Genomic DNA, 14,869 nt, shown 5'->3' on the forward strand with positions numbered 1-14,869 from the left:
TCATAAGACGAACTGCAGATAAGACGAACAAATTTTCATGGCCCCTTCGAGTTCCTGTTAAAGGCAGTCTACTGTATAAAACTGTCCTTTTCGCCGTATCTGAACTCCATGACGCCTTCTCTTTATTTGGAAACGGAAAACTACTCGGAATTCGGTCTCGTCTGGGCTTCCGCACTTCGCGCAATCTATTCGAAAATTCGACAATTCGAACGAACTTTTATAATTTCGTAACTCAGGGGGCCACGATGTGCTGGACTTTCCCGGCTTCTCGACGCTCACCGAACTCGAAAAGCAAAGCGCGAACGCGCACATCCGAACGCGCGTGCACGCTGACGCACACGGTCTTGTTTTCCGTGGATCGTCCTTCCAGCACATATTATGTAAGCTCAGTTTTGGGGACCGAAACGGCGTCGTTGTACTTGGGGACTGACGCAGCGATAGGCTGGTCCCGCCCTATGGCTCTGTCTTCTTCCTCGGCATCAGCGTCGAGTCCGTCCGTCCATCCGTCAGTCCAACGTCCGCGTTGCATCACGCGGTGGAATACGCAGCAGGCAGCTGCGGGTGCGCGGAAATAAAATTAAGTCGAGAATCGCTGACCCCGTTGCGGTGGCGGCGAACAAGAGGGACGAACGGCTGCATTCACGGGAAGGCGTCAGTCGGTGGTTCCAGGGGAACTGCGCTGATATCGGCTGCCACGTTCTGGTTCAGGTCGCCTTTCTCATATCTGCAGCCGGCCTTTGAACCTGCCCGGCTGCAGTAGATGGAAAGGAAGAGGACGGGATGAATCTCGGCGTCATCAAGCGCTGGGGAAGCGAAATTGAAAGCGGTCGATCCGGGGTTCACTCCGCCCAGGCCATTCCTGGCGTCAATCTCGACTGTTGGTGCCTTCCTTGCATCGAGAAAACATAACGCGTTATGCCCCGATACATTACGCGTCTCAATAATAAAGAAAAGAAGCCCGGCAGATTTGTTCAACCTCGGAGAACTCGCAACACAGTTTCATGCAAAGCTATTACATTGCTAGTAATGCGGCTCACTGAGTCTCCATACTGTGAGCGTGTGCTGGGCTCATGAATGTGTAAACCACGATGTGACTGTCCTTATAGTGCGTCGAAAATCGGTGCAGATTGCACAGACACTGAAGAGGACAACTGCGGCGCTGTCGCCTCTCCAGAGGCCATAAATGAGAAAAGCGAAGGGGACAGCCAGGAATATATATGAATAAAATAAATGCTAAAAGATGTGGAAAGAAGACAAAAAAGGAGAGCGACACTAGATGCTATGATTCGCTTGAGCACGTACACATATTTTGTTTGAAGAGAAATTACCGCTGTGCTCTTCACCCATTACTTACCCTTGGGCTCCCATTCTTCGTGCCTGTGGCATCCGTAGGGAACAATTTTTCGAAGCGCACAAGAATAATTCACAGGCAAAACATTGTTTCATTGGGAGGACGTGTGCATCGTCCATTCTTTATTGGTCACTTCCTGTCAATCTAAAAAATTAATTATAATCCGGGGCTCTTCGTGCCATAACCACGATCTGATTATGAGGCACGCCATAGTGGGGGACTACGGAAACTGGGACCACCTAGGGTTCTTTAACGTGCACCTAAATTTAAGTGCACGAGTGTTTTCGCATTTCGCCCCCATTGAAATGCGGCCGCCGTGGCCGGGATGCTATCCCCCAACTTCGTGCTTAGAAGCCCAACACCACGACCGCTAAACATTGTAGTCTTGATGTCACTCAATCCTACTGAATATATTCTATGATAATTTTTCATGGGTATCTATCTACTTTACCGGTTCATGCCGTTATTCCTTTACCCGTTGATATCCTTATTCCGACCACACAATGTTGTGGTGTTGAATGTCGGCAGGTTTGCTTTCCAAGGGAAGCCTATCGGTTCCCAGAAATCCTTAAGCATTTTTTGCCACGGTGAAATTCCGGGTGTATTCTTGGTCAGATGAACCGTAGTCGCTACGGATTTATGCAGAAGATAACGACCAATTATTAACTACCAAGTAGTTTAGTTGGAAACCCTTTCTACAGGTGTCAAGCTACCTTTTGTGACATGCACACTGTCCAAAATATGGCAGCCAATGCACTGATAAAGCGCTTACTATTGCTAGGGGAGGGTGCTGCCGTTGATTCAGTGCATTCCTTTTCATCGTACGTTGTCGCACGAAAGCAAGAATAATTCCGCAGCTGCTCAGTATGGCAGTGTTATTACAAATTGCAAATTGCGGGAAGGCCACGTGGAGTTCTTGATTGCATTCTAGTGTATTTCCACACTGACTAGAACATGCAAAAAGGCCCTCCTTATTGTGTTGCGAGTAAATAATTACGAAGAATACGAAGGTGCGCCATTTTTCTGGGTGTTTATTTCAAATGAACAAATGAAGTCGCTATAGGAAGTATGGACGGATGATTTCGGTAAGCGGGCCTGCGCGTTCATGGGATGTCGAGCCCATCGATTCCGGTGCGAAATTTTCAGCTTCATAACGCAACAGCGACTTGAAGTCTCGGAAACTGCCAACGTGTAATCTGCAAAGAAGATAGAGAGCGAACGCTGTGACGTCACTTGCGCACAACAAGCGATGAAGCTGCTTGCGTGCAAGTCTAGGTGTACAACAAAAGATGCAGATGTTTCAGCACCGACTACACAGGAAACTCATCATCTATGGAAAGTGGGTTCACTGAAAGGATCTTACGCGGCATCGCTCCCTTGTTGATTCTCGCTGTTTCTTGACGTCAAGCATAATGAAACATTTACTTATCTTGCACCAACACATCGCCCGTCCCCATTTCTCTGAAGAATGACGTGCCTTGAACAGGTGTTCGCAGATTTCAAACAAGGGGGTATATATAAAAACACCTAGTACAATTCTTGCATGCTCAAGCTTATCAAGAAACTTTCAAGTTTAGGTTTAGGTTTAAGCCCATTACAGGTTTACCGAGCACAGTTTCCAAGTTCAAGCCGCCGCAAGGCCGCAACACTTTAATTACGCTGCTGACCCTGGCCAGGCGTACGACGTTCTTTCTAAAATATACAGTTGATTTCCGCTAATACGACCCTTGCGGGACAGCGAGATTTGGTGTAATTATTCGAAAGGCCGAGTTAGCAAAAAGAAGTGGCAAAATGTACGAATTCCGCTAATTTATTATTACTTTATGTAGTCTCACGTCGTAGATAGACTACTTCAACGCAGTACTACAGTAACTGTTCATGTCATCGCCTACCAGTGGCTCACAGACCGCAACACTGTCTTCGGCGTTGTCATCGGCGAAGTATTTCATAAGAGACACAAGCGCTATCTGCCAAGCCAATCCGGAATAATATTGTGCTGGAGCAACTCCGAAGACTCCACCCAAGCGAGAGTAATTTGAAGTGCAGTCGATCACGTGAACGTCGTCAGGAAACACAAGGAGCACACGGCGCGTCGACAATTAAAGCTGCCTCACGTCTTTGAATATGAAGAAACTAAAGCGTCGTGTGCGCCGCGGCAGGAACCTCGCTTCACCCGGGACCACCTGACGAAAAGTTTGGAAGCGTCCTCACCCACGGACGTGTCATTGCGAAGCGCATTGGGTCGTGCAGGCAACCTCACGATAACAAACTTGCAATTACGTGTGCTTCCGTTTTCTATGTGGAAACGCAATGTTGTAAAAAAAATGAAATGTGAGTATACGTACGTATCATTGCATTTTGCATATCGTCGTCATAGCCTTAGTCCCGTTACTTGAGCCTCCGGAACTTACTGCTCTTTCTGACGCCCTCCACGACCCTTCCGTGACCCACCTGCACAACATACTGAGGCCATAGTTTTCTGAAAAAGAAATTACTAGAAGGAAGGTTGGTGCTAGTGTCTACGGAAACTGCAAGCCTGACGGTTCAGTCAGCAGGGGAATGATTAATCTCTCTAAACTTCGTACTTATAGCCTGACGATGCTAGTGACTTTTCAAATAGATCATTTTTTCCACAAAATGGCGGGTTATACGTGTCACAGTTTCTCTACTATCATGCATTTCCACCGAGCTGTATTGCCTTCTGCGCCTAAAATATATTATTGCTTCAATATGACCACAACAAAGGCGAATTGGGCCTCTCAGATAAGAACGTGTAAGTCCACAAGTACAAATATCACACGAATTCATGTATTCGACTATTATTCTCACGGTAGCTGAGGAATCGCAGCTCATTAATTTCAGGTAGGAAACTGTATAATCAAGACCGTTGATGGTCGCTCTCCTGTCGGGACACTGCGAACCTTCTATGAGGAAATAGCAAACAACTTCTTTTGCATAGATTTTGCTTGCTTACCAAATAACTTACCCTATTTCGAAGGCAGGACCTTCTAAGTCAGATAGATGTCAACGCTGGTGAACTTGGCAATGCAGGGTTTGCTGAACCGCGTCCTGCTGCTTCGGGTGGCACGTACTTTATTTTCTCCAGCAAGCCTTTATATGCCGATTTCAGGACTTCGCTGGTCTGAAACGACAAATTCAATCCCTTAATCAGCCAGTTCTGCTATAGCACACTTCTGTTGCTACACTGCTACGGAGTTTAGGAAAGAGCCAGCCAACGTTGTATGGAACGTTGTATGGCCACAAGTGAGTCCATGTGTAGACACACACACATACAAAGAACAACTTTGTGTTCGAGATGTACTGTACGTGCATGTTCAATTATACATATTGGACAAATACAGGGTGATGTCCTTGACTTCAAGCTGCATGCGCTTGCGTTAAGCATGAATAGGTTGCTGTTTCCTAGTGCTTTTTTTTACTATGCCATAGGGCAGGCCGTTCCCAAAATAAAAGATACGGTCCTATTACTGCTATCAGAGAACGTGTTGTCACTACTACGTGAATTCACTTCCTTTCTTTCATCATCATCAGGTAAGAACGCTTTCCGCAGCCGAGAACGCACTGCTATTTCTAATGGCTACAAGAAGCCCTTGGCTCGGCGCGCGGTGGTTTGTAGGGGTTCTCATCCCGAAAGAGAGCCCCACAGAGATTTGAGAGGATAGCTTCCGGTTCCATTACAGGCGATTTCCCATCAGGTGGGTGTTCTGACGTAACCGGCAGTTCCACTACTAGGCATGTGGGCGCGTTTCTGAAAATCTGCAGGTGCCCGTAGGGCGAAGCGAGCGCAACCTGCGTTTCGGGAGCGTTCTGGGAGGAAACCGAGCAGGACGCGACAGCAGTCGAGCGGACCCTCCCAATTACACAAGGTTCCTTTTTACAGTGGGGCTGTTAGGACCTCGCTAAGTTTCTCTTGACGTCCGCAACTTCGCCGAGCTGGCGAGAGACCTGACAGAGAGAGGGAAAGCAGAGTATAAAAATAGCAACACGCAGCATAGCGACACTGCGAAGTTGGGTGGTGCCTAGCGGGGGAGAAGGAGCGGCGCGGCGGAGACGCGGGGGGTGTGACGTCATTGCTCTCCGGTAAAAACCCGTGCGCTCGCTTCGGCGGTCCTCTTTCTCAGAGCGGAAAAAAAAGCGTGGCCCTGCTATCGCAAACACCCAATACCAGCGGAGGTGGCGGAAGCCCAGCAAAATTTAGACTAAGTGTGCGGTTTCGCACTAGTTCACTGGCCTTCTCCCAGCTCCGGTGGTCTCTGGTGTTTGCGACAGCAGAGCCACGCATTGTTTATTGCGACATCAATTGTATGGACACTCCGGGCGCATTTCTCCCGTCGGCGCAGGAGTCGGCGTCGGCGTGAGGTCTCGTATGAAGTCCACGAGCGATAAAATCGTTGCCGCACGCCGTATTTATTTATTTTTATTTATTTATTTATTGGTACCTCAAATACCCCATTTGGGGTTTTACATGAGGGGTGGGCATATTTACATAATATTTTCAATAAATGCCTTGAACGATGAATGACTGGAGTGGTGCACCGCTTCAGCAGGTAGATGATTCCAGTCTTTCGCTGTTTGAATGAAGAAAGAGTTAAGATGAGCGGAGGTGCGAGCTGGAGGGGGATAAACAGCCTTTGAATGGCCATGACGGGATGAAGTGCGATGCGCAGGCGAGTGGAAACTTGCGAATGCTGTATGCTGTATGTGCGAGTGGAAACTTGCGAGGGTGAGACGAAGGACGCGGCCCAATGTTGCGTGGGCGAGCCAGGAAGGCGGGGCGGAAGCGCGCCCTCTTCTGTCACGCGCGAGGCACAGGGGTGAGGCGAGGGGGGGGGGGGTGTCTTCTCCTGCGGCTGATGCTTACGGCGCGGCCGTGCTAGCGCCGTATATTGAAAGCGACCTGCGATGTGGCCCACGCTGGTCTCATCTACAAAGCGATCTGCGATGTCTGCAGAGTGCACGTAGGGCCAGTAGCCTTCGCCTGCGCTGTGCTTTCGATGTTTCATTCTCGGTTACGCGAGAGATGACCGAAGGTCAAGTCGCTCGTTGCTGCTGCCGCGATTCCTCCCTCCAGCATTTTGACAGCGGATTTCTGCGGTCATCGAGCGAGGTGTGTTCATGTTTACCAGTGTGCGTAACATTGTGCTTGTTAACCTACTTAGTAAGCGAATGTGTACAAGTCCATACGGCCGATAAAAACTACTGTCGTTACTTCGCATAGCTATCTACTAATTTGCTATCGCAATCGATGCTTCGCCTTTCGGGCGAAACTGCGACTTTTTTCTCTGGCTCCATATTTTCGCATTAACAATGTATTGTCTAGGTCCAAAATAAAAATTATCATTCATTCATCATTCATTCATTCGTCTGCTTGCGTTCTGGTTCACTGCGACAATAGAACGACCGCCCCGGTAAAACGGTAGTCCCGTGTCTGATCTCCGGACTATGGCTGCTTTTTATCTTCAGCTGTAAAGCTCTTCTTTTTTTTTTTCTGAGAAACCCGCATGGCTTCTCCTTCGTAGCTTTGTGCTGCAGTCGGATGGAATTAGAGCTTTTTTTTCTTTCGTGAACTTTGTTTCACCTTCCGGGCTTGCGCAAGGAACTGATACACCTATGCCAGTAAGCTAAGGTAGTGAGTAAAGCAGTTTTGTTTTACAAAACAGACAACAATACACGCATTTGGAGGGACAGATTTGACCGTTAACAGATGAGTGGCTGAAGAAAATTCTTTTTTTTTTCTTTTTCCAAGTCGTCACGACAAAGACAGCGCCTACAGTCTGCTTTTTTTTTAGTCATAACACACCGCTAAATCACAGCTCACCTGAGCAAAGGGCTGGAGTTTCTTCACCAGGCCATTCAACCTTGCGGGAGGCAACTTGGCATGCACGTGCCACAGCAAGCGCATCAAATGCTTCGCAGTGATCCTGGTACTCTGTAAAAGACGGCATACGCGACGAGGAAACCAAAAAATTAAGGGCGTTCGAGAATTCGAAATTTCGAACGCAAATCGAATAGCCTTCGACGTTCTGTTCGTATTCGGATTCGCCAATTCAGTATTTGTAAGGTTCGAATATTCCTTTCAGTTCGATAATACAGGATAAGAGACTGAAGAAGAAGAATGGCGGGGAGATTACCCAGGTCGCACATGGTTTGCAACACTACATATTGTTGCGACACAACAGGCGCTTACGAGACACGGCACAAAGGAAGATGAAGACGCGGGCGTCTGGGCTTGGCACGATACGGTTACCATCTTGGTCTCCGGCTGCTCTGCTCTTGTAGATGCATTGTAGTTCCTTTGTTTGTGTCCCTCCGCGCGTAACAATACTACACGATAAGACCGCTTACAAATGCACTGCCAGAAAGCAAATTGCAAGTAGTGATTGTTCTAAATGATACCGCGGCAGGGTTAACCGCGGCTGCTGTAGACAGGCGCCACTTCGTGAGGGAAAGCACGAGTGGCTGACTTGCTCCCAATAGCTCCCGGTCATTCAATACATTTGCCTCGCCTCTAAACAGTGTAAAACACTGTTTCGCCTATTTATGAAAAGCAATGTGTTATTCGGCCAACCACCCCTGCTAGCGTGTCTGCAAAACGATCTGCGGCGATGTAGCATTGCAAGTGTAACAGCGTTAAAAGTACAAAATCACGTAAACAAGTCCATCTTCTTTTACCAAACGGACGGACACCCGCAGCCTTCATACTTCTCGTTTAGAAAATAAAAAAATTATAGGTATTCGATTTGAAATCAGTAGGTCATTTATATCGAGTACATGACTGATATTTGATTCTATTCGTAAATCTCGCTTTCCGCAAACTACCCTTGTAAATGTCTTATTCAGCATATATCTCTATATGAGATATGGGACTAATACACGGGACTAACAAAAGGCGTCGGCTACTGTTCTACACTGAGATGCGATTAAAATAAGTTGGTGTAAATATTTCATAAGTTTCTGTAAGGCCTTTTAAGACTGATTTGCGACATTCGCACTTTTGTTGGAAACAGACATGTGACAGTAAGCGGGACAAAATAGGAAAACAGCGTCGAAGCAGTTCAAGCGAATCAAGAGAGAGAAAGAGAGATTTATAGCAAGACAGAAAGGTCTGCCTGAGCTACAACTTCCTCTGGCTTGCTACTCTACACTGGGGAAAAGGGACGGGGAGAAAAAGGGCTGATGAATAATTATGATGGTATGAGGAAGCGATGCGTACATACAAGTTCACAGAGTTGTAGCATCTCTAAAGACGTGCGTCCAGCCCAGTGGCTTCGCGAAAGGCTATAGCGGAACTTGTTATCTGAGCTGCGCTGTTTGCATTAGGCCAAGGACTTAAAGAAAACTCGTCTGATGGCAGCCTCTTATCGACGTTTGCAATGGAAGAGACAAAGCAAACACAAAGACACATACCACGGTGTTGGTTTGTTAGCGGTGCTCGAAATCTCACATAATTAAACATACTCTATCGAAATATCATCTCCTTTTTTATGTCGTTTGAACACATTTTTTGATTGTCTGTTACGGCGTTTTTGCACCATTTCAGCTGCATTTCTGAAAAGGGGAAAATTGCATGATAAATCGCAGCTATAGTGAAGATTGCCTGAGAAACTTTGTTTTAATTATTCAATTAAGGAAACATATTGCGTTTGCGAAGCTGAAGCCTAGCAGTATAGTGACGTCATGTCTACTTAACAGAAGTCATAAGACCAGCTCCATAGCTCCATATTCGACATATCCACCCCCAGAGATTCATTGGCGTTACAGTTAACATTGTCGCGAGCTGCTGGAGAAAAGCCTTTACATAAAATGTTAATTGGCACGCCAATGTATATTTCGCAGCTAGAGGTATTTAATCTGATCTGCGGAAACATGATAAAGGGGATGCTTGTACGTCGTACAACTGTGACGTCGTTCAGCCTTCAATCACGCCGTGTGCGAGACAGTAATTTGATTTATTAATTTCAGTACTTCCAGTTTGCCGGCCATATAAAACCGAACGCTCGGATGTGTTGCGTGCATGGGGGTCCTCGCGTGGAAAAGTTAGTCCGCAGGAATGCACGAGAACGTTAATTAGGGTGATACGAGCGCTTGGATAGTAACTCGGGTATCTGGCGCAAGAGTGAATGCACACTGCAGAAGCAGTGTTCACTAAACTTCCGGCGAGAAGTCACGCATACAGGGAGAGCCGACGGCGGCGTGGGTCGGTATCAACTGTCAGTTGAGGAGGAGGAAAGAGATAAGGAGAAGGCAGGGAGGTTAACCAGAATAACGTCCGGTTTGCTACCCTACACCGGGGGAATGGGAAAGGGGATAACAAAAATAACAGGGAAAGAGAGGAGGGAAATAAAGAAGGAAATTGCGGTGAGTTCGCTGACGTGTGTGGGCTTACAGAAATTTCATTAATAGTCACAGATGGTCGCACAAGCCCGTCGTCCTGAAGCAGCACAAAAGTGCCTTCACCGCTTCATGGGCCGTCGGGCGATGGGGGCGCTGTTCCAACAGCACCTGCACAGAAAGCGGCCGATTGTCCAGTTTTTGAAAGGCTTTGGCAAGTTCTTGTCTCTCAGGGGTGTATCGTGGACAGTGGCACAGCCGGTGGTCGATGTTTTCTTCGGTGCCACAGACCTCGCATGCTGCGCTGTCACTCATTCCAATTAATGTAGAGTATGCTTGTGTAAAGGCAACTCCTAGCCAAAGGCGACAGAGAAGCGTAGATTCACGTCGAGGAAGTCTGAGTGGAGGTCGGAGTTGCAGGGAGGGGTTTAGTCGATGCAGTCGTGTAAGTCGCAAGTTTGGCGAGTTCCACTCGGTCAGTGTGAGACTGCGTGCCAGGTGTCGAAGCTGCATAGCGGCGTCTGTCCTCGAAAGCGGAATTGGAACGCTGTGCTCGTCATGATGTGCTGTGCGAGCAGCGTTATCGGCGCAATCATTGCCACTGATTCCACAATGGCCAGGTACCCATTGAAAAACGACCTCGTGACCTTTTTGTTGGACATGATGGTAAAGTTTCGCGATGTCATATGTCAATTGGTCATGGCATCCGTGTCGGAGAACTGACTGCGTGCACTGTAATGCCGGTTTTGAATCACAGAACACAGCCCATTTTCTAGCTCTTTCACATGCGATGAATTCCAGTGCTCGACGCAGGGCCGTTAGTTCTGCCGCCGTTGAGGTCGTGACATGCGATGTCTTGAAGCGTAGTGTCATTCCTCGCGTTGGTATAACCACGGCACCACCAGAATTGCACGACGTAGTCGATCCATCGGTATAGATGTGTACATGGTTCCTGTACTTTTCATGCAAAAGAAGTAAGCTCAGCTGTTTTAGAGCAGGGGCCGGTAGATCTGTCTTCTTCTGTACTCCTGGAATCATTAGATGTACTTGTGGACGGCTCAAACACCACGGAGGAAACGCTGGCTTGGCCGCAGGTGCGTACACTGAAGTAAACGACGCACGATGTGCACTGACAATGCCGCTAAATGTCGAGCAGGGCCTTGCAGCAGTGAGGCTTGCCAAGTGTTGGGAAGGGGTCCTAGCACAATGCCTGAGATGCATACGCAGTGTGTCAACGGTAATGTGCGTCGTGATTGGGTAATCCTGCGCAAGGGCAATGGTTTCAGCCGTTGATGCACTGCGTGGTAAGCCAAGACATATCTTAAAGGCTTGGGCTTGAATACTCTGAAGCATACGCAGGTTAGTCTTGCAGGTGTTGGATATTGCAGGCAGGCTGTATCGCAGGAATCCAACGAACAAACGCCATGTACAGCTGTAACATAGCGTGTACAGATACTCCCCAACTTTTTCCTGCAAGGAACCTGAACAGGTGACAGATAGCAGTCAGCCGCTTTTTCACGTAATTCACGTGCGGAGTCCAAGATAGGTCTCTGTCAATTACGACTCCCAAGAACCTGTGACTTCTGCTGTATGGTATAATTTGCCCGTCAATAGATACGCCGTAAGCAGACATTCGCTTCCTCGTGAATGCCACCATTGCGCACTTCCCACATGAAATTTCAAGTCCTTGTTCACGAAGGTAGCAAGATGTCATTGTGGCAGCCTTCTGAAGTCGAGCGCGAAGCTGAAGTCGTGTCACACCTGATGCCCAAATGCAGATGTCGTCCGCATAGATGGAAAGTCGTACGGTGCTTGGCAGGTTGTCAACTAATCCACAGAGGGTAAGGTTGAAAAGAGTCGGGCTAAGCACTCCGCCTTGAGGGACTCCTCGACTACCGTAATGCTCGGATGTTGGGCCATTTTCTGTGTCGACATAGAATGGTCTTCTCTGTAAGTAGCTGCACACCCACATATACATCTTACCACCAAGTCCGACGGCTTCTAACGTGCTAAGGATGGCTTCATGGGTGACATTGTCATATGCCCCTTTAACGTCTAGAAACAAAGCAGGAGATAGTCGCTTACAGGCCTTTTGGTGTTGCACAAACGTTATCAAGTCAACAACGTTGTCTGTTGACGAACGGCCACATCTGAATCCAGCCATTGCATCTGGGTAGATGTCATAGTACTCTAAGTACCATTCCAGACGTGTTAAAATCATTCTTTCCATTGTTTTTCCGACACAGCTGGCAAGTGCTATCGGACGGTATGAGGAAATGTCCAAAGGCGACTTGCCAGCTTTCAGAAGTGGAATGAGGCGAGTTGACTTCCATTCCTGCGGAACCGTACCCGTCTGCCAGGAGTCGTTGTACAGGAGCAAGAGTGCCTTCCGAGCTTGGTCTCCTAGCTTACACAGGGCACGGTATGTAATGCCGTCATGTCCTGGCGCTGAAGAACGCCTGCCCAAAGCCAGCGCAGCTTCTAGCTCTTCCATAGAAAAAGGGCATTCCATGCGGGGATCGCGTGAGAACGGTGGGTGGTCGAGCGTTCCCGTACCCGTTCCATCGGAATTTGCTTCGCCAGCAATCTTTCTGCAGAAAGATTCAGCGACGTCAATATCTCTACATTGTAGATGGAGTGCTAGAGATTTAAACGGGTGGCACTGACCAAAGGTTGTGCGAAGGCCACGAACAGTCCTCCATATAAGCGACAAAGGTTTTCGCGGATCCAGGGACTCGCAAAAGGATACCCATTGCCGTGAAGCCAGCTTGTTCATGCGACGCTGTATTTTCTTTTGTGTTCGTCTAGCCAATCTCAAATCATAATTGGACTTCGTGCGTCTATATCTTCGCTCCGCGCGATGGCGAATTCCTCGAAGTTTCGCTAGTTCGATGTCGAAATCGGTGCGGGAAGAACTCTTCGGAAGCAAATGCGTGGTTGTTTGTATGGCATCCTTTATCGCGCCCTGTAGGTTATACGAGGTGCCGTCACGACAACAGTCTTCCATTATTATTTTGTATTTAGGCCAATCGGTGCACTGGATGGTTCTGGAGGACTTGGAGCTAGTGAAACCTTCAATCTTCAAATAGGTTGGGATGTGGTCAGTACCCCGCGTTTCTAAATCCGAAAACCAGTGCACTTTTCTCGTAAGCGAACGTGAAACGAAGGTAAGGTCCAAGCAGCTACTATACGCTGATCCACGCAGATAAGTAGGGCTTCCATCGTTTGACAGGCAAAATTCGAGGTCATTAGCAAAGGACACCAACGTTCTGCCTCTAGAGTTCACTTTGGAGCTTCCCCATAGGTAATGGTGGGCGTTAAAGTCAACAGTGAGCACCCACGGCTGTGGAGTCGATGTCAAAATTCCCCGTAAGCGCTCACAATCTAGACGGCTTGTTGGAGATAAATAAGCTCCAAGAATTGTGAACGTGAGCTTTTTCTTCTTCACTGTTAAGCAAACGTATTGATTTGCTTCGTCAGGAGGCACTAGGTGATGTACATAAGTCAAGTCACGGCGTATAAACACAACGACCTTGCTGCACTCTCCGTGGGTAGAGGACATAAATCACTCATACCCGGACAGTCTGATGGGAGCTGACAGGTCGGGCTCGCAAATCACGATAATGGGGAATTGGTGCGTAAATACAAACTGTCTGAAGTCGGACATGCGTGACCTAAGCCCTCTGGCGTTCCACTGAAATACAGATGCATTCTTGACCTCCTCTTGAAACGACGGTGATTCTCGGGCCGTGGTTTTACCCTAGAGCCGCAAGCACCGGACTCAAGGTGTGCAGCACCTGCAGTGCGCTCTGTGCCGACGGGGTTTTCATGTTGCGTAGTAGAATGCGCATGGCGTCCATAAGTGACTTTAGCATCACTACGACTTGGCGATCCTCAGGCGTCGACGCATCCTCGGTTCGTGAGATCATTGAGGGCGGCGCACTTTGATGTGACTCCGATGCAGGTTGTGCTCGTGGAAGTGTAGGCCACTCTTCAGGAGGTGAGAGTGTTGCCCCAGTCTTCGTTTTCGCACGGTCGGTCTTTGTGGAAGTTGGCGTTGATACGATAGCCGCTGTGCCGGAAGAGTGCGTATATCTCTCAGTAGACGTAACTCTTCGTGCTGCTCCACGGTGCCGATGTCGTCGTCGCCTGAGAGTAGCGGCAGCCTCTCTGTGTGTTGAATGGTCCCGTACCATACGTTTGAGTACTGCTCACTCGTTCCTCACCCGGGGGCAATCATTGGATGAGGCCTCATGGGTACCATAGCAGTTAGGGCACTTCAACACAGTTGCGCGGCAGGCATCTGCTAAATGAGATTCGGCGCACCGTGGGCACACGAAGTTATTCCTACAGACACCTCTTACGTGTCCCATCTTGCAGCATTTGTAGCATTGCAGGGGCTTCGGTACGTATGGGCGGACTGGATGGCAGACGTGGCCAACTTTGACGTGCGAGGGAAGGCTGTCTCCCTCAAACCACAGCTTCAGGCAACGTGTGTTGCCAAGTCGTGTGATGTGCGTGATAAGAGTGCCTTCTGTACTTGGCTTTATTAATATAGGTAAGTCGTCGGTTGGTATAGAAATATCGACATCATAAATGACGCCGACAGTGCCATTGCAGCCTGTAGGTATCATGGATCGCACTTGTACTTTGTCGATCTCCGTTACGTGCCGTAGGCTTTGCAGCGCACTACGGTGTAGCACATCGACTGCTAGGATATTCTTCCGTGCATTTATTCTCACGTCCTTTATCTCGTTTGGCGCGATTGCCTCAAGAAACGCAGAAAGGACTTGCCTGTTTAGAAGTCGAAGGTTGGACACTGGGTCCACAGACATGAAGAGCATGGTGTGCGGCCAGCGCTGAGGTGTTGTCTTCACGGTGGAAACACTTGGCGACGATGACCTCCGCAGCAGTCTTCTTTTTGTAGTTCGGCTCATGACAAGTGCGAAATCATCGTCCGACGAGTCGACGCTGTCCGAGTACAACTCGGTTGCCTCGCTGTCCGTGTCACTTGACGCATTTCCACGTTTCCTGGACGCGACACCACGTGATGGCTTGACTCCAGGGAGGTCTTCGAGGGCTTCTTCATCCATTGCCGCAACAAGGGAGCGGCAGCTCCCAGAGTGTCGAAAAAAACAAAGCGAGACAAAGGTACAAGCGTTCTAT

General features: G+C 48.5%; 1 protein-coding gene across 4 annotated transcripts in view; it reads right to left on the reverse strand.

Moving 5' to 3' along the window:
- Window positions 1-2,365: 2,365 nt before the first annotated feature.
- LOC135919846 (negative elongation factor B-like) overlaps window positions 2,366-14,869 on the reverse strand; it is a 46,416-nt gene continuing 33,912 nt past the window's right edge. For 2 of the 4 annotated variants that reach the window (XM_065453806.1, XM_065453803.2), the window contains exons 10-12: window positions 7,191-7,301; window positions 4,338-4,493; window positions 2,366-2,547 (exon numbers count right to left, since the gene is read on the reverse strand). In XM_065453806.1, the coding sequence (XP_065309878.1) occupies window positions 4,365-4,493; window positions 7,191-7,301 (240 nt within the window). In that variant the 3' untranslated portion in view covers window positions 2,366-2,547; window positions 4,338-4,364. Of the gene's footprint in view, window positions 2,548-3,696; window positions 3,815-4,337; window positions 4,494-7,190; window positions 7,302-14,869 lie in introns of all 4 variants that reach the window. The other 2 variants (XR_010570072.2, XR_010570071.2) reach the window with 2 other exon arrangements.

The sequence above is a fragment of the Dermacentor albipictus genome, chromosome 9 (genome assembly GCF_038994185.2).
Source record: "Dermacentor albipictus isolate Rhodes 1998 colony chromosome 9, USDA_Dalb.pri_finalv2, whole genome shotgun sequence".
Lineage (NCBI taxonomy): Eukaryota > Metazoa > Arthropoda > Arachnida > Ixodida > Ixodidae > Dermacentor > Dermacentor albipictus.